Source organism: Balaenoptera acutorostrata, chromosome 4, assembly GCF_949987535.1.
Source record: "Balaenoptera acutorostrata chromosome 4, mBalAcu1.1, whole genome shotgun sequence".
Taxonomy (NCBI): Eukaryota; Metazoa; Chordata; class Mammalia; order Artiodactyla; family Balaenopteridae; genus Balaenoptera; species Balaenoptera acutorostrata.
Genome location: NC_080067.1, coordinates 63,223,518 through 63,241,597, shown reverse-complemented (window position 1 = coordinate 63,241,597; position 18,080 = coordinate 63,223,518). Strand labels below are relative to the sequence as shown.

At 34.7% G+C, this 18,080-nt stretch overlaps 2 protein-coding genes across 5 annotated transcripts in view; one reads left to right on the top strand and one right to left on the bottom strand.

The window, feature by feature from the left end:
- Nucleotides 1-5,578, top strand: part of GNB4 (G protein subunit beta 4) — a 70,186-nt gene extending 64,608 nt beyond the window's left edge. For both annotated transcript variants that reach the window (XM_057544980.1, XM_007195384.2), the window contains one exon: nucleotides 1,140-5,578. In XM_057544980.1, coding sequence (XP_057400963.1) covers nucleotides 1,140-1,246 — 107 coding nt within the window. In that variant the 3' untranslated portion in view covers nucleotides 1,247-5,578. The remainder of the gene's footprint in view (nucleotides 1-1,139) is intronic.
- A 367-nt stretch (nucleotides 5,579-5,945) lies between these two features.
- Nucleotides 5,946-18,080, bottom strand: part of MFN1 (mitofusin 1) — a 34,488-nt gene continuing 22,353 nt past the window's right edge. For 2 of the 3 annotated variants that reach the window (XM_057544973.1, XM_057544974.1), the window contains 8 exons: nucleotides 17,609-17,735; nucleotides 17,331-17,435; nucleotides 16,932-17,034; nucleotides 16,565-16,794; nucleotides 13,809-13,961; nucleotides 12,468-12,664; nucleotides 10,025-10,159; nucleotides 5,946-8,146 (listed from right to left, as the gene is read on the bottom strand). In XM_057544973.1, the coding sequence (XP_057400956.1) occupies nucleotides 8,065-8,146; nucleotides 10,025-10,159; nucleotides 12,468-12,664; nucleotides 13,809-13,961; nucleotides 16,565-16,794; nucleotides 16,932-17,034; nucleotides 17,331-17,435; nucleotides 17,609-17,735 (1,132 nt within the window). In that variant the 3' untranslated portion in view covers nucleotides 5,946-8,064. The remainder of the gene's footprint in view (nucleotides 8,147-10,024; nucleotides 10,160-12,467; nucleotides 12,665-13,808; nucleotides 13,962-16,564; nucleotides 16,795-16,931; nucleotides 17,035-17,330; nucleotides 17,436-17,608; nucleotides 17,736-18,080) is intronic. The other variant, XM_057544975.1, reaches the window with a different exon arrangement.

Genomic DNA, 18,080 nt, shown 5'->3' with positions numbered 1-18,080 from the left:
TGCAAGTAAATTTTTGGAGATACTCTCTTGTCCAAAGCCAATTACTTTTTTGAGGTATTAGGTGTTTTGCTTGGATCGAATCAATATCCATAACAAAATAAAAACATGTTTGTTTTTCATATTTTTTTAAACATATGCTTGAGTTTTAGTTTTGCTTTGCTTACAGCTGTTTGGTTTCAAGTTGACTCAACTGGATACTTTGACCTTAAAATTGAAATGTGACTCATGAATTGCTAATTCATTCTTCTTTCCAATATAACTTGGAGTATTTAGTCACAATGGTCATTTTTTGTTATTTCAACCCATAATGGTAAATTTGCCTGTTGCCAAACATTGCCATACTGAAGGTACTGCACAGAATATTAACGAGTTAGACAAGATGAACTTCTGTTCCTGAGATTGGGTGAAAATCATATGCTTAATTACATATGGAGATAATGAAAACTCAAACAGTATATTAAAGAAAAAATTCTTTTTGAGAATTTGATATATTCTAATTTTTCTTTTAAATCTTTCCTTTTCTCACTTTCCTCCCAAATATTTGGGAATATTTAATTTTATTCTTTGTAGTAGTCAGAAGATCAAATAGGTTAAATATACAAAAGAAAACTAAGACTAGATGAGTTTGATGGTTTCAGAAAGTTATGACCAAAACATTCCAGGGTTTGGTGGTTAAAGGAATAAAGTAAATAAGTTATGTTGTTATTTTTGGAAGTGGTAGTATAAGTCAGCTTCATTCTCATGTTTTTGTTGTTCTGGTGGTAAAAGTTCATTGAACTTCATTTAAAATTTTGTTTTTGTTGAAAATAGCATAGCTTATTGGCAAAATTTAGAAGTGTCGTGAACTTATTAGAGATGTAAAATAAAAGTCTACATGTCGAACAGATGATTTTGAACATAAGCATAATTATAAAATAATTTTTCAAAAATGAAAAACACAATTTGATGCACATGTCAGAAGTTCACGTAATACAAAGAATTTTATTTTACCTACATGCCCAGCTTACCCCTGGCACTCAGTCTCTCAACTCAGGGGAACCTGTTAGCTTTTAAGTACCCTCCCAGATCTTTTATGCATACACTTGTTTAATTCTAAAACTTGCCCATTGCTAACTTTTTACTGAACTTTTGTTTTTCAGGTGTTCTTGCTGGTCATGACAACCGTGTCAGCTGTTTAGGTGTAACTGATGATGGCATGGCTGTGGCAACAGGGTCTTGGGACAGTTTTCTTAGAATCTGGAATTAACAGCACAAATTTTCTGTTCTCCACTGATACCTGGAGAAATCCGTACTACAGCCTATAGCTGTGAAAAAGAATTTACCTTATATTTGCAGGTGAAGATTTTTCTATTAAGATTATTATACACAAAAAGAAGCTTTCAGTAAACTACAAAACAAAAAAAGGTGAAAACAAGGTAAAGGTGCTTGCTGAGATCAGGACCAGTGTAATTTGAGGAGTTGAGCTAATTTAACCTTGATGAATTTTTGCTTGTACTGTCTAATTTTTTTCTTTGTGTAGAACAGAATGTACACATTATAGCAGCCTATCATGTTTGAGAGTATGTGTTTGCATTTTTTAAGAACTACATTTTTAACCTTGTATACCTTAAAAAGTGTCATAGTTTTGAGTTTTGTAGTGGAGGAACCAGGCACAGTAATAGATGGAAGTGATACCATTGATGTGTGTACTGGTTTGAAGCAAGTCTCCTTGTATTCCGACCATTTTGATCTGAAAGAGATCCTGGTTGCTTACTGTTTAAGAATGCTGACAGGCCTAGGTACCACTGAAGGGAGTCCTTGTGAATATCATTAGTTTCTGCTATATCCTCTGCCATCTTATCAATTTAAATTCGTGCTCATGTTTAGTCTTTTGAAGGGGACATAATCTGATGGCCAGGGAATAGAGATCTCACTCTGAAATTTTAGACATACATAAGAAACTCATATTACATTAATTGGTAGATAGCAGTAATCACATGAGAATGGTTCTTGTTATTTTAAAAAGCTGGTTATGATCAAATGACACTTAGGTAGCATTCGAAATAGCTGGGCTTTCCTATTGATTTCATATTCTAGAACTGAGTTTGTAAGGTGCACTCATTTCAGAAGATGAACATTTGGACTGTCCTTGCATCTGAAGGATTTTTCCCAGTGTTCTCCATCAATGTGTATCTAGGTAGGAAAAATAATGTGATGGCATTACGTTTTTGAAAGAAGTATAAAATCTAACCAATCACCAGGTCTGACTAGTTATAATCATTAAGAAGGTTGCTTTATGAATTTATGTTCACATAATATAAAATCTGAATTGATGTTAACTCTCTGTGCCTTCAAAAATTTAAAAAGCAGACATTCAAGCTTTTTGATCTTCTATAATATTTCCTCCCATTAGCACAAAATATTGGTTTCTAAGTGGTTTTGCTTCAAAGGATACCAAGATCAAAGTGACCCCCACTTTAAAGCCAAAAGAAGATTCTAAGAGCAGTTCTTGAAGGGGTCAGAGGGAAATACTAAGCAATTCCTCTGCTTGTCAGTGATATAATAATGTGTGTATTACTAGAACGGGCCCCCTTGAACTTAAACAGAGATCCTTGCCCCTTGGATTTCTCTCTTAAAAATAATCTAAATGATTGACAGTAGAAGATTGTTAGTCTTCTTTGATGGTAAAGTCGTGGGGTTTTTCTGATGTAGGAGTGCATTGTGTTTTGTAACTTAGTAAACTGTGTCAGTAACTGTTGAGATAGGTCTGTTAACTTTTGATCACCTGTAACCCTAACCTAAATACTCCCAAATTTTACTTGTAAATTTTCATTTTTATATTGTGGATGTGCTAGTAAGTGCATCAACCATAATGAAATCAGTAACTGTTTTAAGATACTAAAAAGAATAAAATGGAAAAAGGAAGATTAAGATATAGGACCAAAAAAACAGACTGTTGTAGATGGCAGGCATGAATGTATATTTATATACACATTCAAGATTTCTATGAACTTTAGCTGTTAATGTTTGTGGACTATTTGTATCACTTCATAAAGAGCAGCTCTTTGAGATAAGGCAAGAATACTTCAAACAGACATATTCATTTCCAAAAATAGAGAGGGGTGAGGGTTTACCATGTAGTTCAGCAATTTATTCCAAAATCCTCTTCAAGAAAGCACTTCTACCATGTGCAAAATAGCCTTATATATATAAAAAGAGAGTATCTCCTCTACTTTGGAAGTGGTTCTAGTAACAAGATACTTTAGTCAGAGGCACACAGACTATAAGAAGTCTGTGGTCTTCAAAATGTTAATAAAAATGATTTAATGTTATTAAGGTTTTTGTAGATAGTTAAAAAGCAATTCCTGTAATTAAATATGTACTAGGCAACTGAAAACTAACAACTACTACAGCTATTATGACCGTATTATACATATGACTGAATGGTGACCTCATTACCACATTAACTTACTATTTAAACCTTTGTTTAGTGATATGGGTTCCAGTTGCTCAATACTTGTTTACTTGCAGTTTGAGTTCATCTGCTCGTCTAATTCTTTTGTGCATAAGAACTTCCTAAAGTCAGTATAATTTGTAGAAGCACAGTACAGTTTGAATCTCAGTTTTTCAAAACTTAAAAAAAAATATGGCCAAAAGTAGTTTTAAGGAATTTTATCAATGTTGCAGTTCTGGTGCCTGATTTTTTTTCTTTTTACCTAAGAAACATTTAAACGTCATGCGCCTCAGTTAGGTTTATTTGTAGAGTCTTTAATCACTTCATAAAGAACAGTTTTTTTTTAAGATGTGGCAAGAATATTTTAAAGGCACATATTCTTTTCTAAAGCAAAGTGGAGTGAGTGATTGCCATGTGTTTCAGCAACTCATCCCATAAACCTGCTAAAGAAAGCACTCTGTGCTCTCAGCCAAGACCATCACCTCCACTTTGATGGACAGGCCTCATTTTGGGCAGCTGTGCTATCAGAGATTTAGACTAAATATCCAAGATCCCTCCCTAGCTCAGATTTTTATAGTTGTGAGTCTGCGGTTACAACAGCATATTGAATTCCATCTTCAGAGAGGCAAAGATTTAGGCTTAGTATTTCATGAGATACTTAAGTATCAAGAGATACTTAATTCTTCAAGAGAGCCTAGTAAGCAATCTCCTTATTTTAATTTAGACTCAGTTGAACTGATGAACACTGCATGATGATAGTAAACTAGTTTCCTAGACATAACGGAGGTAGGTGCTTCTGGAATATGTTAAGTGATTTTAAAGTTAACATATTGAAAGAGAAATGGATCTTGGCTTCTCCAGGTGACAAAGTGAAATTTTTATTGTTGCTAAAAAAAAAAATACTGTGCCAATATTGTATAACTAACCTTCTCCAACACTTTTGATGTCTTAGATTTAGTAATATTATTAAGACTTTTAAAAATGAAGACATTCAGGGAAATTTATGCTTGATCATTGGTGAATGTCTCACAGTTTAAAGTGTAACAGTTGAATACTTGTGGCTTACCTGTTGATGTGTTTAAACGTTAATGGAAAGTGATTAAACAATCTCCCAAATGGACCTATGATTTTAGTAATAAAGATGTTCTTTCTAAAATCTTCACGGTGTGAGTCAGACTTAAAAACATTTTTAAATTAAGTACTATGTTCAGTTTCTAATCTCCCTTTTGCCACTGCGGAAAGCAAACTTTTAAAGTGTTTCTTACCTCCTGTTAGGATTTTTAAAACACCCACCAGTCAGACTATCTTGTGAGAAATGGTAGCACAGTGAATAAAATTGGTATTTTAAATTAGGTTAAGTAGAATGTGAAGTACCCTTCATATTTACTACTTTTTCTCCCATTGTTCATTGTAAGTTGCCTTAAATTCAGTGCTATGTTTAAAAGTATTGGTTGTAATAGGTACTCAGTAAAGTGGTCTGTAGTTGAATGTCTAAGCTAGCATTGTTTAAAAAGTAATTTATTAATCAGAATGATGGTACACCTTGTGTTTAGCAAATTTGTTTGCATGTTGATAAAATTTCCTAAGTCTTTTTTCTTAAATCCAATTGATCCTACAAAATAGTTGATTAATGCAGCATATGAAAAAGCTGGTTATATGTTTCAACTGGTGTTAAATGTGCCTGACAAAATCTTACATCATACAGTATTTTTTAATTAATAGAACTTCAGTGATATACTTGGTAGATATTTCAAGCCTTTTCTGTGTCTTACACAATGGTGCTCTATCCTATTGTTTTCTCTTTTCAAAGAAGCATCTGAACACTTGCATTTGCATATTCTTATCCAAAGGCATTCACATCTAAGTGGGTTTTTTAAGTTGATTAAAATGTTTTTCTTCACCTAGAATGGTTTCTACAACAGCTGTGGCCAACTGAATCTGAATGTCAGTAGTTTGTGGGAAAGGTGAATGTATTAGATTAAAGCTCTTAGAAAAAAGCTTTAAACCAAACTATGGACTTGTATCATGATTTAACAGTATTCTTGAATCTTTCTTGCAGTAATTTGTTCCTTTAGTTGTACAGTAGCTCTGTGAAATAATGTTGCTGTGAATTGATACTGTAATCAATAAAGTGCTTTTAACAGATTTCATGTAGCATGTTTTTAGAATTACTTGTAAGTCCCAGAACTAAACTCCAAGCCCAGTAGTTCATGTTCAGTTCTAATTCCTTTATCTAAACATTGGTAATTATTTTCTCCATGAAGAGTGAATGGGCTGCTGGAAGCAAGGAAGAGATTGGCGTGCCACTGACCTATTCTGTAGTACTGTGAATGTTTGTTAGCCTACGGTTAAAAGGCCACAGATTTTCATCAAAAAGCGAAATTGTCATGTTTTTCCCTTAAAGCTCCCTTAGGAAAAAGATGAGCCAGTCTCCCCAAGATAGCCATAAAAATCATTAAAAGATTAAAACTCACTAAATGCCAGTATAAATGCTACATTTATCAATCAACTATCAATCAGGCAAACAAATTTTATTTTCACCTTGCATACTTCTTATAAAAAAATCTAGTTTTAAAAAGTTGAAGGTTACACAAAGTTTATAAATAATCCTGCAAACATACATAGTAGACAGTCAAGTAAATGTGCAATAACTTTGAACGACAACAGCTACAATTCTTTATAATTCATGGGCTTGGTCATAGGTGCACTTATTATCCCTAAGCATAAAGGCTGGGCTTCATTACTTTAGTGTCCCATTTCCAACACTCATATTTTCAAGCTTGATCAGGCGGAACTGGATTCAAACTAGTGATGAAAAACTTAGTATAAACTTACTTACTATACGAGAACCACTATTCTGTAGTTCCCAAACTTCAGTATGCATCAGATCACCTTGAAGGCTTGTTAGACCACAGACTACTGGTCCCCAAACCTACTATTTGATTCAGTAGGTCTAGGATGAGACCCAAGAATGTAATTCTTACAACTTCCCTAGTGCTACTGTTAGGGACTAAACTGTGAGGAGCACTGTACTATACTAATGAGGTGATACCAAACCACTATGCTATTGCAAAAGTTCAAGTACTTGTGTATAAAGATTAAGGCCAAAAAAAAAAAAAAAAAAAGATGATTAAGGCCTTGAAATTGTAAACTTAATTAGCAGTACCCAGTCTTAGACATGTTTTTCATGTTGAAATTGTTAACCTAATCCCACTTCTTGGTGGCTTGTATCATTTTTTGGTTATAAAGCAATAATATTAGCCATAAATGAATATTTATTTGGATTTGAATATTGCATTCTAATATCTGATTCGCATAAAAAATATTTTTGAAAGGCTTCTATGGCCTAAATAATGTTATTTTCTCCTTAAAATATCCTGGAAAACCGTGTTGCACCTGTTGTGAAAAGACTGAATAGCATCCCGGAGCCTTAAAGGCACAGAAAAAGAAGTACTGAGTATTAAAAGAAAAAAGCATGAAATGTTATCCCTCCCATGGAAAAGCAGCATAAACTATACTGGCCAAATGTGCTGTGTCTTCTGGGATTGTGCCTTTCTAACAAGCATCTAGGTGATGCTGATTTGGTGGTTCTCAAAACTACGTTTTGTGTAGCAAAGCCTTAGAATGTCAGTTTTTTAATGTTTCCATATAAGTTGTCTATTAGTTTTTAACACAGAAACAAACAATACTTGAACTCATAAACATTTCATTAAGGTAAAAAACGTAATAATTTTTAACCGTGACCTGTCAAATTCATACAATTAAATAAATGTTTAAAAGCCACCCCGGGGGACAACCCAGCAGTATCCTTGGCAAATAAAGAACAGCATTTGTACATGACTGTAGCCACCCAAAATTCAGATCTCCCATATCTCTGGCTATTTTTATCACTTCAAACTTAACTCTTAAAACTGAGATAGAAAGCTTTCCTTACTGGAATCAGAGTTGAGGCTGGAAGTGTTTCTTGAGAAACATGAGAAAACTATTTAGACCCAAATACCTTTATAAGGACTCTATAATAACAAACCTATATACTGTTTTACATCAATTTTAATGGGAATAAAAGAGGGAGTAAAAACAGCATTATTTATTAGTGGTTTACATACCTGCCAGGATGGCAAAAGTGATTGTAACCTGCATAAATAATACACTCAAGAACATTCCACACTCCTTTGTGGTTAGAGCAATGCAGTTTATAAAACAAAAATGTGACTATTCCCATTGAAATAGGCATCAAAAATTCGTTTTGAGAAAGAAGATGAAAGGAGCATTCTCTAACTCCTGGATGCCAGGAAGCAGAGTTTTTCAGAATCAAAAACAAAGAGAGCCCTAATTAAGAGCAAGGCCCCACCCCTCAGGGGTCAGAGAGTTGGTTCTTTTGCTTTAAACTAATTCATCATTTTCACATATCAAAGGATTTTTCTTTACCCAAAATTAAAACTAAAGAGACATCACAACACTTTTCAAAAATGCACACACCCTGAGATAGATCAATACCAGGATCTACTCAAGGATTTGCTATTTAGGTATAGTTAGTATAATTCATATTTAAAGTCACTTCATAAAAATAACTGCCCCAATCTTCCAAGTTCCATCTTCTCCTATCATGATCACCAAAGCAATCTCTATTGTTAAGATTCTTCTTCATTGCTTGAATGTAGAAACTGCTTAGTAAAATTCTCCAGCTCATTTTCAAGTTGAACAGCTTTATTTCTAATTTAAAAAAATGAATAAAACACCAATCTAATTATCATAAAGGTCAATGAGAAAAAATGCATCCCATGCAAATCTTAAAAAAAAATCACTAGCCAGCTGTTGCTACATTTGTCTGAACTCAGATCATCAACTCTTTTTAAAGCATTTATTATACGTGCTACTGTAACTTTGCAATAAACACAGAATCCAATGGCCAGAAGAAAGGTATACTGAGATAAAATCTTTAATAAGAATGAAAAGCCTAAGAGACAGTGGAGTCATATCACCTTACATGGGAGTTACATTCTAAGTCACATAAAGACATAATTGTTCTTGAATTCCTGTTAAGCATAAAGCGTAGAATAAGTGGTTTTATGTATTCACAAAGTAGCTGGCAGATGTCAAAGGACCATAGTTACCAAAAATATTTTTTTTTAATATTAAAATTGTACTTGATGCAGCCAAATGCCCATAACAAGAGGGAAAACAGAATGTAAATTGACAGGGGAATGCAGGTTTGTATCTCCCATTCTCATACTCTGCCAGGGCACACACACATACTTAAACGAGTTTCTCTCTTTTCTTCTTGGTCCTGTTTTGTTTGTTGCTAAGTGCATATGGTCAAGGTCGTAAGTTAAATGTTCATGTGAACTCCACTGTATATTTCTTCAGGTAATGCTCCTGAAGCATTAGTTAAGTTAAATTATATCTGAATGGCTAAGCCTAATTTAGTAACAAGGGAGATTCCAAATATTATGTTAATAATATTCTAAACTTATAATATTATGTTAATATTATTCTAAACTTTCCTATTAGAAGAATTAGCAGATCAAAAATATTGACACTTATTCAAGTCAGTCCTGCCAAAATCTGAAAGCTACATAAGTACCAATAATCTATTTTATCAGTTACGGCTTTTTACTATAGCAAGATGAAAAAATATTTAAAAACCTACCTAGGTTAAAAAAAAAATTTCTATTGGATATAGTTTCACCAAATTTGAAAGGCTGTACTTGGGATTATCTAACTTAAAATAGGAGCAATGGAATATGTGAAATTCATTTGGGTGTGTTTGTGTGTGTGAAGTGATGCTGGGGTTTAAGTGATAGGCAGTCACCTTTTTCAGAGACCCTGAAACGGAGATGCAATGAGAATGTGACTGCTTAATCTTAATCTTTTCAGATTAAGGTAACAGAGATGGACACTATCACAGGTGTTTTAAGTATAATGTCCCAAAATCCACGTCATAAGGACAGCCTCTCCAATTTGCAGACGTTGCAAACTGTTTTTATACAGGCAACTGTATGTAGCATGTGCCCTGGTAAGTAGCAGCAGGAAGTAAATGATGCTTAATGATTCTACCAGACTTGTAGGTGAGCCAGCTAATGAGTAATAAAGCTGAAAGTTAAGAACTGCCAAGAAGCATAGATCTCGTGGTGACACTTCTGGTCTTGACCCCCAAAGCACAATTTATTTAGACTCCAAAGAATCCATGGCAAATCATATTAAACCAGAATTCCAAATTATATTAGGATATCTTGTTTACTTCTGTTGCTTCAAATTTAAGTATACCTAACAGTCCCCAATGAGAAGAAAAGCTATGGGTCTTGGATATGTAGGACTGAAAATTCATACTTTTAATTACAAAACTTCTGCTCTGAAAAAGGACTAGTATAGCTTAACATAGAGCTATAAGCTTAGATCTAAAAATTTCCTTTAAATTCAGATTTTTTTGTTGTTGTTCAAATTAGCTTTCACTGAAATTGCAAAATTACAATTAAGCCAATGCAGAAAGCCAAAAATTTTAACATAAATTTGCTAGTGATTTTACATAATTATATTTTGGTAATGAAACCAATAAATGTTCATATTATTGAGGAAAAAAGGTTCAAATACCTTAAGCGCTTTGAATTGTTCTGTATTTTCTCCAGTTGATCTATCTCTTTGGATAATCTGGCAATTTCCTCTTCTAGATGTCTTTGTGTAATATCAACTTGTTGGCACAGGCGAGCAAAAGTGGTTGCCATTTCCCTTCAAATAAAAAATAATTTTATCAGCAGTCATGAATGTCTTTTAAAATGAATAAGCTTTAATTTAAAGCTTATATAAAAAACAGATCACAAGTTTAAAAAATTCCCAAAAATGTAAGGTATCAAAGAACACAGCTAAGACTGGTATGAGGGAGGGTATGGCACTTGTAAGCTTAATATGACTGTGGGCTTAATTTCATCTGGCCTCAAGACAAATGCTCAGTGGGTAATAATATTACTCTGCCATATTGCTGTGAATATGAATAAGCTATAAAAAGGCAAAGGATGGGTATATTTCTTCAGAAGCATAATAAGCCTTACTCTTGTCCCCTGCCTATAAAAATAAATTACTGAGAACAGGAAAGAAAATTTCATGAACTTCTCTGACAGTCAAAAATACTTTAAACTATAGCAGCATTTAACCACATTTCTAGGACAAAAGGGCTGTATTTAATTTGTGTGCTAGTTAATATGTTAACTTTGGCAAATATTATATTTATATTTTTGCAACTGGGAGCATGCCTAGTAGGTGTGTACCGCTGGAATTTGATGAACTGACTTGTTTTTCTCTGCAACTATTCTCCTGCGCATCTTCATCTTTCCCAGGGTCCTTTCCCCCTCCTTTCTCTCCCTATCTGACCAAATACCAATATTAGACAAATGAAGCATCTTTTTATTTTAATATTTTACTACATTAATATTTAGCTAGTATTATTTTAACTGGAGTAATTATTTGAGGTTGCCTCCATTAGAGTGTAAAGTCCTCTAAGGAATAATATAAGTCATCTTTAACTTAATTTCCCATAACTTCTAGCGTAGTTATTGTCACACGGTAGGCAATTAATAAATGTTTGATGATGAAATGAATAGTAAGCTTCATTAATTCTGTTTTTGTGAATGTGAACCTCAGCTGATTTTGTTTGGAGGTCCAGGTTATCCTCATTAAAGAAAAGATCTTAATATAAATAAATCAAAATTAACACGGTTATGTAAAATAGGAGCTCAAGAAATATTTGGTAAATGAGTGAACTAATTCAGTGTCTCAATTCTGTGCCCTCATTGTTTCCATTCCCTACAGCTCTAACAAGGTTAGTACAGGCTCTGATCTTGTGTCTGAAACAGTTTAATCTCCCTGCAATTCTTGTCTCCTGAGTCGAAACCACTTTACACACCACACCACTGCAAAGTTATCTGTTCTAGAGCTAAATGTTAATGATATCACTCCCAGGGTTCCTAATTATCCAAACCTCAGTCCTAGTGTTAGGCTTATACTTGAATGGACCCCTTCTTATGTACACATCTGCCACACTGAAATTATCTCATGTTTCTGAACACATTCCTTTTCCCCCAACGTTCTTGCCTTTGGTTTGAGCTGTTTTCTCTGTCTCGCTCTTTCTATTCTGATGTTCAAGTCTCATCAGGCTACCTCTCCTCTAGGAAACCTTTGCTGATCCACTGTCCTTCATGATTTAAGATTCTAGGGACTTCCCTGGTGGCAGAGTGGTTAAGAATCCGCCTGCCAATGCAGGGGGCACGGGTTCGAGCCCTGGTTCAGGAAGATCCCACATGTCGCGGAGCAACTAAGCCCATGTGCCGCAACTACTGAGCCTGCGCGCCACAGCTACTGAAGCCCGCACGCTTAGAGAAGCCACCACAGTGAGAAGCCCACGCACCGCAACAAAGGGTAGCCCCCCCACTCGCCGCAACTAGAGAAAGCCCACGCACAGCAACGAAGACCCAATGCAGCCAATAAATAAATAAATACATAAATACTCAATGTGATTTAAAAAAAAAAAGATTCTAGAGCCTCACATTATTTAGCTCTCATTACTTTTCACTTTTCACCTTTTATTATAATTATGTACATGTTGTTTCTTCTATTAAATTGCAATCATCTTTAGCTCAGAAAACTTTCTAATTCAGCTCTCAGGAGCACTCTAATACAGAATATTATGCATTGATTTGACTGGAGTTCTATATATTTTCACTAAATCAATGAAACGTATTTAAGATACGTAAACTCGGTGGACCCAGGTATTTATTATTATAATAAAATTCTCTTGAGTTTTAAAAAATCATGCCTTTAAACCTACAAATCTGGGCTATAATAGTAAAAATAAATTACGTTTACCACCATGCATTTTGAACCCACTTGTTTGGTATCATTCTGTTTTCCACTTTGGTGGCAATTATAAAATGTGTTCATGTTGTGATAATTCTTCGAGCTGTACTCTTATTTATGCATTTCTGCATGTATGTCCTACTTCAGTAAAGCTTTAAAACAAAAACAGATGAATCTTTCAACTTACTGTTGTACTTGATGGCTGCAGTTGGCGCTCGTGAAGCTAACAATCAGTTGCAGTTTTTCAGTTGCATAATTCACAAATTGCTGTTTAAAGGCTCTCTCCTTGGCACGGGTGGTCCAAGTCAGCCTTTCATAAAGATACAAAGCTCCGTACATACTTAATGAAACAGATATGAGTTTCCAGCCTACAGTTTTCCAAATCTGTAAGATAAATTCACAGCTTACTTTGAGAAAGAAAAATACCACTAAGGAGATTGTACTAAAAGGCATTTTAGAAAACTCATTGGCTCCCTACAGATCTTTGAGTCAGATCCGTTTTTAAAAAATGTATATTCCTTCTCTATGAGAAAATATGAAATTACTGGAAATCAAGCCGAAAAAAGGAGCAGCACATAAATACCAGGCAAGAACTTTTATAACCTGCCAGGCACTTGGTAAGTTGATTCAATGTATCTCAAAAAGGGATGTTAATTTTTTTAGGTCAAAGGTTTAAAAAACCAAAATGAACTATATATAAAATAGTTAACTGGGAGTTCCCTGGCGGTCCAGTGGTTAAGACTGCATGCTTCCACTGCAGGGGGCACAGGTTCGATCCCTGGTTGGGGAACTAAGATCCCACATGCCGCATGGTGTGGCCAAAAAAAAAAAGAAGGAAAAAAAAAGATAACCAACAAGGACCTACTGTATAGCACAGAAAACTATACTCAATATTTTGTAATAACCTATAAGGGGAAAGAATCTGAAAAAGAATAGAGATATATATATTTGCGTAACTGAATCATTTGCTGAAACACAACATTGTAAATCAACTATACGTCAATAAAAATAAAACAAAAAACCAAAATAAACCTATGCTGTTAATGATATGAAAAAAACTTTTAGCATATAAGAACTACTACAAAAAATAATATTTAATACTTTAAGGCAGATCCCTTTGGTATTTGGAGAAGGCTAGATAAGGGACCTGGATCATTCCTGTTACTCCAATGCACAAATATTGTTTCTTCGTGTGCTATGATGTAAAAGTAGGAAGTACTGTTTATGTTGTGGTAATTATTTCACAATACATACATATATTAAATCATGTCATACACCTAAAACTAATACTATTTTATATGTCAATTATATTTCAATTAAAAAATTTTTTAAATATTTATTTTTAAGATTAGACTTGTGAAACCCAATTCACTAATTTTAACTTACAACTTTTCATGTCATCTTATAGATCCTGGAAACTGAAGTAAATATATCTTTCTTTTCCTTATCTAGCAGGTAGCTTTGCAATAATTTCAATTTCAATTACACTAAAAAATACTGTTTCAAAAAAAAAGGTACTATTTCTTACCACTCCTCCAACAACAATGATGCCCATAGAAGTTCGAGACGTAAGAGAAGCTAATGCTGTTATTAAGGTAACCATGAGTTCTTCCTGTGACGCATTATCTGGTGTTGCTGGATTGGTAGGAGCAGTGGGAGTAGAAGCTAAAGATCTGGGAAGCTAATAAGGTTGCGGGGTGGGGGGAAAGGATTAATTCAATTAAACCACTACAAATGGAATAGTTACATTTACAAAATTTGACTGTATTCTTTTAAAAATTACAGTAGTAAATCTACAAAAAGAATGACTCCAATTAATGAGTTTACCATAAATACATGAAGAAAATAAAAATGGTCTGAAAATTATCTCCTGTGACATGGACCAATGATATCATGAAGAATGAATCTTCATAACGTACAATGAGTCTACCTAAAACAACAGGCCTTCAACTCTCAAGTGAAATTAAAACTGTATATTAAAAAAAATTTTGGGGGGCTTCCCTGGTGGCGCAGTGGTTGAGAATCTGCCTGCCAATGCAGGGGACACGGGTTCGAGCCCTGGTCTGGGAAGATCCCACATGCAGCAGAGCAAATGGGCCCGTGAGCCACAATTACTGAGCCTGCGCTCCACAACAAAAGAGGCCGCGAGAGTGAGAGGCCTGCGCACTGCAATGAAGAGCGGCCCCCACTTGCCACAACTACAGAAAGCCCTCGCACAGAAACGAAGATCCAACACAGCCATAAATAAATAAATAAATAAATAAATAAATAAATAAATAAATAAATAAATAAATAAAATTATTTAAAAAAAAAATTTTTTTTTTTTTACCCCAAAAACACAATCCTTTAAAAAAACCTGGACTTCAAATTTAAAACCCTGGGAATTCCCTGGCAGTCCAGTGGTTAGGACTATACGCTTTCACTGCCGAGGGCCGGGTTTCAATCTCTGGTTGGGGAACTAAGATCCCACAAGCTGCGTGGCCAAAAAAAATAAATAAAAATAAAAAATAAAAAGATAATAAAAGGGCTTCCCTGGTGGCGCAGTGGTTGAGAGTCTGCCTGCTAATGCAGGGGACACGGGTTCGAGCCCTGGCCTGGGAAGATCCCACATGCCGCGGAGCGGCTGGGCCCGTGAGCCACAACTGCTGAGCCTGCGCGTCTGGAGCCCGTGCTCCGCGGCGAGAGAGGCCGCGGCGGTGGGAGGCCCGCGCATCGCAATGAAGAGTGGCCCCCGCTTGCCACAACTGGAGAAAGCCCTCGCACAGAAACGAAGACCCAACACAGCCAAAATCAATCAATCAATCAATCAAAAAAAAAAAAAAAAAAAAAAAAGATAATAAAAGCAAAATTAAAATCTTTTACACTTCAAAATACACCATAAGAAAATTAAAAGACAAGCTACAGACTAGAAAAACATATGTATTTGGAAATCATGTATCTGATAAAGACTTGTATCTGGAATATATATAAAGAACTCCCACAAGTCGATAAGAAGCCAAATAACCTAATTTAAAAATGGACAAATGATTTGAAAAGACATGTTACAAAATAAGATACACGAATAAGCACATGAAAAGATGTTCAAAATCATCAGTCATTAAGGAAATACAAATCAAAACTACAATGAGGTACAACTTCACATCTGCCATAATAAAAAAGATGATAACAAGTCTTGATGAGCATGTGGAGAAAGAGAACCTTAATACATTGCTGGTGGGAATGTAAAATGGTGCAGCTGCTTTGGAAAACAGTTTGGCAGTTCCTCAGAAAGTTAAACATGGAGTTACCATGTGGTCCAGCAATTTCACTCCTAGACATATATTCAAGAGGAATGAAAACAGATGTCCACATAAAAACAGTCTATGAGTATTTAAAACATCATTATTCATAATAGCCAAAAAGTACAAACAACTCAAATGTCCATCAGTTGGTGAATGGATAAATAAAATGTGTGATATCCATAATGGGATATTATTCATCCAAAAAAAGAAATGGAGTATTGATACATGCTACAACATTCATATACCATGATGACAAACCTTGAGAACATTATGCTAAGTGAAAGTAGCCAGTCACAAAAGGCCACATTTTGTGTGATTCCATTGATATGAAATGTCCAGAAGGGTAAAAATGATAGCTAGAGAAACCTGACTAGCAGTAGGGCTGGAGGTGGAAATGACAACTGACTGCAAATGGGCACAAGGGTAGCCTTTGGGGTGACAGACATGTTCTAAAACTGGATTGTGGCGATGGTTTTACAACTCTGTAAGTTTTCTGAAAAATTACTGAATTGAGGGACTTCCCTGGTGGTGTAGTGGTTAAGAATCCGCCTGCCAATGCAGGGGACACAGGTTCAAGCCCTGGTCCGGGAAGATCCCACATGCTGTGGAGCAGCTAAGCTCATGCACCACAACTACTGAGCCTGCACCCTAGAGCCCACGAGCCACAACTACTGAGCCTGCATGCCACAACTACTGAAGCCCACGTGCCTAGGGCCCGTGCTCTGCAACAAGAGAAGCCACCACAATGAGAAGCCCACGCACCGCAACGAAGAGTAGCCCCCACTCGCTGCAACTAGAGAAAGCCCACGTGCAGCAATGAAGACCCAACGCAGCCAAAAAAAAATAATTAATTAATTAATTTAAAAAATTATTGAATTGATAAATGCAAAAAAGTTTTTAAAAAGAGACTCTAAACTGGTAGAATCAGATACATACCTGTATAGTACAGCAATAACCACCCAATAAAAAGCCTACTCAAAAAAAAAAATATATATATATATACCTGAAAGATAGGGTCTGATAATCCTAGAAGCACCCGCTGAGCATTTGTAGGACCCAAGAAACGATGGACAAGGGAGCACCAGCCCAAGGAAAAATGAAATACAATATCCTCTTGAAAATCTGAACATAACTTGTGGCAATTTAGGTCATAGCTGAGATCAAATTTCTTGCAAGGAATCAGTGTATGTAGTTTATTCTGTATACCAGCTGGAAGTAATGGCTTCAAATTTTCTAGAAAGAACCGAATTATGATATTTTAGTTAACAACAGTAAATAATATTTTATAAAATATCTAAAGAATTTTATAATAAATCTTTTAACAACGACATAAAGAAAAAACTACACACGAACTTGCAGACAAATATTACCAATAATTTCTTGCTGGGATTGAAGCATTGAAGCATTGACTTCATTAGTGCACCGATCAGCCAAATTTCTTCCCATTCCATCTTCTATGTGCTTATTTAACTCCTGTTAACAATGGTAAATGTCCACATTATTTTTTCTCTAGAATATATGCAGATTTTATTAAAATGTCAAAAGAGTAATAAACACTAAAATGATCGTATTCTTTTCTAAGATGATAATTCTTCTGTGTACTTTACAGTTTAGATTTATTACAAGAGTGCACAGGAGATGTAATAGTTTAATCATGTACTGATTGCCATGAAGACACTAAAATGGCCAAACCACTAAAGAGTGGAATAAGAGTCAGAATAAGATAAGGAAACTGTATCTGAATAACACTTAACTACAATTTAACTTACATTTTTATATACTTTCAATACACTTGGAGTAGGATGAAACTCAGAGCAAAATTCATCAACCAAAACAGAGAGTCGACAAATTTCATCTGTCATTGCACATGAAACCTAAAAATATTAAAAAATCAGAATTAAAATATTTAAACAAGATTACCAACTACTCAAAAAAATTAAATTGAAAAAAACTTAAATATTCCTTTAAGGTAACAGATAATATTTTTAGCATTATCAAAAGTATTTCCATTCCCAGATATTATAATCACAAAGCTAATGTTACCCACCTTATTTGCAACCTCCTCTGTAACCTCCCTGATTTTTTTCTTAACATCCAGTGTTAAAAGGTTCATCTGGTTTCGGATAAAGTCCAGTCTATCAATTTGGTCTTCCCTCTCTTCTATTGAATAAACCCTATTATAGTATGAAAAGTAATTAACATTCAGGGTATATTAAAGTCCCGAAGAAATTAAGTACAAACACTCACTTATATATTGAACTATCTGTTAGCATGATAGAAGAAAAAAAAAAAATCTTGTATTTCAACATCTAAAAGGATTCAAATAATATTTCACTTACAAAATGTTTTACAGATGATTGGATATAAACTGTCTCTCTGCTCATGTGGTACCTGAATCCCACAAAAGATTAATAAGGATGCTAAATCTCCACCCATTTCATAGATATGAACAGTCAAAACAGAACTAACTCAATATTAAGTCTACGTAATAAACAGGGGCCAGTAAACAGCACTCTGCA